At 51.3% G+C, this 5,312-nt stretch overlaps 1 protein-coding gene across 1 annotated transcript in view; it reads left to right on the forward strand.

The window, feature by feature from the left end:
• Positions 1-522: 522 nt before the first annotated feature.
• CNNM3 (cyclin and CBS domain divalent metal cation transport mediator 3) overlaps positions 523-5,312 on the forward strand; it is a 29,906-nt gene continuing 25,116 nt past the window's right edge. Inside the window, exon 1 of the mRNA XM_006166633.2 lies at positions 523-546. Within this exon, the coding sequence (XP_006166695.1) occupies positions 523-546 (24 nt within the window). The remainder of the gene's footprint in view (positions 547-5,312) is intronic.

A 5,312-nucleotide genomic window follows, 5' to 3' on the forward strand; every position in this document is an offset into this window, starting at 1 on the left:
AGAAATCACCCCCCAGGGGGATGGCCACGCCGCAATCCCTTCTCCTCCATTCTCTGGGGATCTTGGGCATGCACGTACACGTGCCCAGCGTGAGTTTTAAGCCACCGGGTCCGGGACGTGAACCACGGTCAACTATGTGGGAGTCCAGTGACATAGCCATTATGCTAACTGCTGGTCCCAGCTGACTGCAGTTTGAGTCCTGGACCTGGCAGCTTGTTTTCTCACTTTCCTTTCTCTGTCTCTCTCTGGTCAACTTTAAAAATAAAATAAAATAAAATAAAATAATGACAATGAATAAAATTAAGTAAAATAAAATTTGAAAAAATTTATGGAAAAGTAAAATTAAAAGTACAAGTTTATTTTGGTGCAAGAAAAAAATGGAATTCAACATATAGTTTTTGATAATATGAATTTTCCATCAACTTGTTGAAGGCCTCTCATATAATCAAGGCTGTTGTCACAGAAGTTAGAGTGGCAGCTGCTGGTGAAGCTACAGGGCAGATGTCCCTTATTGCCACAAGCATGAATCCTGTAAAGCAGACGCAGGTACTGGGCCGCTGGAGTGAGCACACTGCTCCATGTCCTCCCCAGGGGGCTGAAGGGTAAAGGGAGCTTGACCCAAAGGTACGATCATATCATTTTGTATCACGCAGCCGTCCACGGCTGTGGCCTCGGAGTGTTCATCTCCCGAAGAGTCCAACTGAAAGTTACCTCATTACATCCACTCCTGAACTCGCAGCCATTAGACTCGCACAGTGAGCACGGGTGCTGTGGGCTGGTGGGCGCAATTGAGAGTGCTGAGGGCAGGGCCCACGCAGGACTTCACGGCACACAACTCGGGCCCACGCGGGACTTCACGGCACACAACTCGGGCGCACGCGGGACTTCACGGCACACAACTCGGGCTCACGCGGGACTTCACGGCACACAACTTGGGAGGGATGTTTCAAGAAAAGGAGGCCCTTGGGTGGTCAGCAAAGGAAAGAAGGTGCCCGATAACAGGAGTAACAGATGTGAAAGTCGGTGTGCACATTCATCTGTGCCACGTTGAAGCTTCTGCTGTGTGCCAGATGTGTTTCTTGGTGCGCTGAGTGAGGTAGAGAGTCACACAGGTCCTTTGCACTTGCCATCTCTTCCAACGGGGACACATCTCCCAAGTCTTTGTGAGGCTTACCCCTCATTTCATTAAAGCCTCTGTTCCAACACCACCTACTTGGAGAAACCATCCTCATTACCATATCTCAACATCATCCCCCAGTTCCGTTGTCTTTTTGTCTTGTTTTTCTCCGTAGCATTTTTTTTCATTATTTATTTAATTTTATTTATTATATTTTGAATTTGATCAGAGAGAGAAAAGGAGAGCGAGAAAGCAAGCTACCATGTCTGGGACTAGAACCGTGGTCAGCCATGTGGTAATCCAGCACCTCCATGCTACCTGTCAGCCCCTATAGCATTTATTACCAGATGTTAAAATACAGACTTTTGCCTTTCCTTCTGTCCCTGCAATAGAATATTTATTTTCAAATAACAGATTTTTGCTATAGGGGCAGTGTTCTCATTGGAAAGACAGAAAAAGAAAGGAGAAATCACCCCACAGGGGGAGTGGCCACACCGCAGTCTCCTCCTTTATTCTCCTCTTGGGATCTTGGGCACGCATGCACACGTGCCGGGTATGAGTTTAAGCCACAGTCAACTACGTGGGAGTCCAGCGACATAGCCATTACACCATCTGCTGGTCCCCTGTCCCTGCAATAGAAGCTGAGCTCCACGAATGTAGGGACTTTACCATATCCCAACTGTAGTCCACGAGAACTGCACCCAGTACGCCGCAGGCACACCATGCAGGGGGAAACTGGGAACAAATGAATGATCGAATCTCACAATAGCACATAGCTCCTATAATCCTTTCTCTCTTTTTTATTTGAACAAGTAATATTCATTGGTTTATTAGATTGAACCATACGAGATCATTGTTTGTTTTTGTTTTTGTTTTTTTTGCTATAGGGCCCGTGCACTCACCAGAAAGACAGAGACAGAGAGACAGAAAGTAAGAAATCACCCCCCCCCAGGGGGGCCACACCGCAATCCCTTCTCCATTCTCCTCTTGGGATCTTGGGCATGCACGCACACACACCCAGCATGAGTTTAAGCCACTGGGTCCGGGACTCAAACCGCAGTCGACTACATGGAAGTCCAGTGACATAGCCATTACATCAACTGCTGGTCCCTGTTTTTTGTCCCAGGTCTGGGACTCGAACTGCAGTCAGTCATGTGGGAATCCAGTGCTCTTAACCACCATGCCACCTACTGTTCCCCATAGCTCCTATAATCCTGAACCAACCTAGTCAGGATGGTCAAGGAAAATCACTTGAAGGAAGAGCTAAGACTTGACAGACAAATGGGAGTTAGGCAACGAGATCATTCCCAATAGTTACACTTTGAAACACAAAAATAAGGACCAGCCGATGGCATAATGGTTACATCACTGGACTCCCACATGGCCAACTGCAGTTCAAGTCCTGGACATGGCAGCTTGAAACTCGCGGTGGGTGTGTGTGCATGTGTGCCCCAAATCCCGAGAGACTAGAGAAGGGACTGTGGTGTGGACATCCCTCCCCCCCCCGGGGGGGGCTTCTCCCTTTTTGTCTCCCCAGTGAGTACACTCATCCAGCAGCAAAAATCTCTCTCTTAAACAAAAAAAGAAAAGCCAACAAAACTACTTAGATAAAGCATGGAAATGGCTTGACCCAAATAACCAATAAGGAAAATGACCCAGAGAGGGCCGACAAAGGACCTGAAGGCCAAGTGGCAAGTGTCTCCACTGAGAGTGACTAACCCAGAGTTGGGGAAAGAATGACACAGAGCCGAGGAAAAAGCTGATGGAGTACTGTGGAGGGCTCCATTGTTGTACACAGAAAACCACCCTGTGAGCAGTTTTTTTTTTCTTTTTTGGAGAGGTTTTTGCTATAGGGCGCATGCGCTCGCCAGACAGACAGAGAGACAGAGAGACAGAAAGCGAGAAATCACCCCCAGGGGGGATGGTCACGCCGCAATCCCTTCTCCTCCATTCTCCTCTCGGGATCTTGGGCACGCATGCACACGCGCCCGGCGTGAGTTTTAAGGGGACTTCACGGCACACAACTCGGGCCCACGCGGGACTTCACGGCACACAACTCGGGCCCACGCGGGACTTCACGGCACACAACTCGGGCCCACGCGGGACTTCACGGCACACAACTCGGGCCCACGCGGGACTTCACGGCACACAACTCGGGCCCACGCGGGACTTCACGGCACACAACTCGGGCCCACGCGGGACTTCACGGCACACAACTCGGGCCCACGCGGGACTTCACGGCACACAACTCGGGCCCACGCGGGACTTCACGGCACACAACTCGGGCCCACGCGGGACTTCACGGCACACAACTCGGGCCCACGCGGGACTTCACGGCACACAACTCGGGCCCACGCGGGACTTCACGGCACACAACTCGGGCCCACGCGGGACTTCACGGCACACAACTCGGGCCCACGCGGGACTTCACGGCACACAACTCGGGCCCACGCGGGACTTCACGGCACACAACTCGGGCCCACGCGGGACTTCACGGCACACAACTCGGGCCCACGCGGGACTTCACGGCACACAACTCGGGCCCACGCGGGACTTCACGGCACACAACTCGGGCGCACGCGGGACTTCACGGCACACAACTCGGGCCCACGCGGGACTTCACGGCACACAACTCGGGCGCACGCGGGACTTCACGGCACACAACTCGGGCCCACGCGGGACTTCACGGCACACAACTCGGGCGCACGCGGGACTTCACGGCACACAACTCGGGCCCACGCGGGACTTCACGGCACACAACTCGGGCCCACGCGGGACTTCACGGCACACAACTCGGGCCCACGCGGGACTTCACGGCACACAACTCGGGCCCACGCGGGACTTCACGGCACACAACTCGGGCCCACGCGGGACTTCACGGCACACAACTCGGGCCCACGCGGGACTTCACGGCACACAACTCGGGCTCACGCGGGACTTCACGGCACACAACTTGGGAGGGATGTTTCAAGAAAAGGAGGCCCTTGGGTGGTCAGCAAAGGAAAGAAGGTGCCCGATAACAGGAGTAACAGATGTGAAAGTCGGTGTGCACATTCATCTGTGCCACGTTGAAGCTTCTGCTGTGTGCCAGATGTGTTTCTTGGTGCGCTGAGTGAGGTAGAGAGTCACACAGGTCCTTTGCACTTGCCATCTCTTCCAACGGGGACACATCTCCCAAGTCTTTGTGAGGCTTACCCCTCATTTCATTAAAGCCTCTGTTCCAACACCACCTACTTGGAGAAACCATCCTCATTACCATATCTCAACATCATCCCCCAGTTCCGTTGTCTTTTTGTCTTGTTTTTCTCCGTAGCATTTTTTTTCATTATTTATTTAATTTTATTTATTATATTTTGAATTTGATCAGAGAGAGAAAAGGAGAGCGAGAAAGCAAGCTACCATGTCTGGGACTAGAACCGTGGTCAGCCATGTGGTAGTCCAGCACCTTAACCTCCACGCTACCTGTCAGCCCCTATAGCATTTATTACCAGATGTTAAAATACAGACTTTTGCCTTTCCTTCTGTCCCTGCAATAGAATATTTATTTTCAAATAACAGATTTTTGCTATAGGGGCAGTGTTCTCATTGGAAAGACAGAAAAAGAAAGGAGAAATCACCCCACAGGGGGAGTGGCCACACCGCAGTCTCCTCCTTTATTCTCCTCTTGGGATCTTGGGCACGCATGCACACGTGCCGGGTATGAGTTTAAGCCACAGTCAACTACGTGGGAGTCCAGCGACATAGCCATTACACCATCTGCTGGTCCCCTGTCCCTGCAATAGAAGCTGAGCTCCACGAATGTAGGGACTTTACCATATCCCAACTGTAGTCCACGAGAACTGCACCCAGTACGCCGCAGGCACACCATGCAGGGGGAAACTGGGAACAAATGAATGATCGAATCTCACAATAGCACATAGCTCCTATAATCCTTTCTCTCTTTTTTATTTGAACAAGTAATATTCATTGGTTTATTAGATTGAACCATACGAGATCATTGTTTGTTTTTGTTTTTGTTTTTTTTGCTATAGGGCCCGTGCACTCACCAGAAAGACAGAGACAGAGAGACAGAAAGTAAGAAATCACCCCCCCCCAGGGGGGCCACACCGCAATCCCTTCTCCATTCTCCTCTTGGGATCTTGGGCATGCACGCACACACACCCAGCATGAGTTTAAGCCACTGGGTCCGGGACTC

Source organism: Tupaia chinensis, unplaced genomic scaffold (genome assembly GCF_000334495.1).
Source record: "Tupaia chinensis unplaced genomic scaffold, TupChi_1.0 Scaffold144276_1, whole genome shotgun sequence".
Classification (NCBI taxonomy): Eukaryota; Metazoa; Chordata; class Mammalia; order Scandentia; family Tupaiidae; genus Tupaia; species Tupaia belangeri.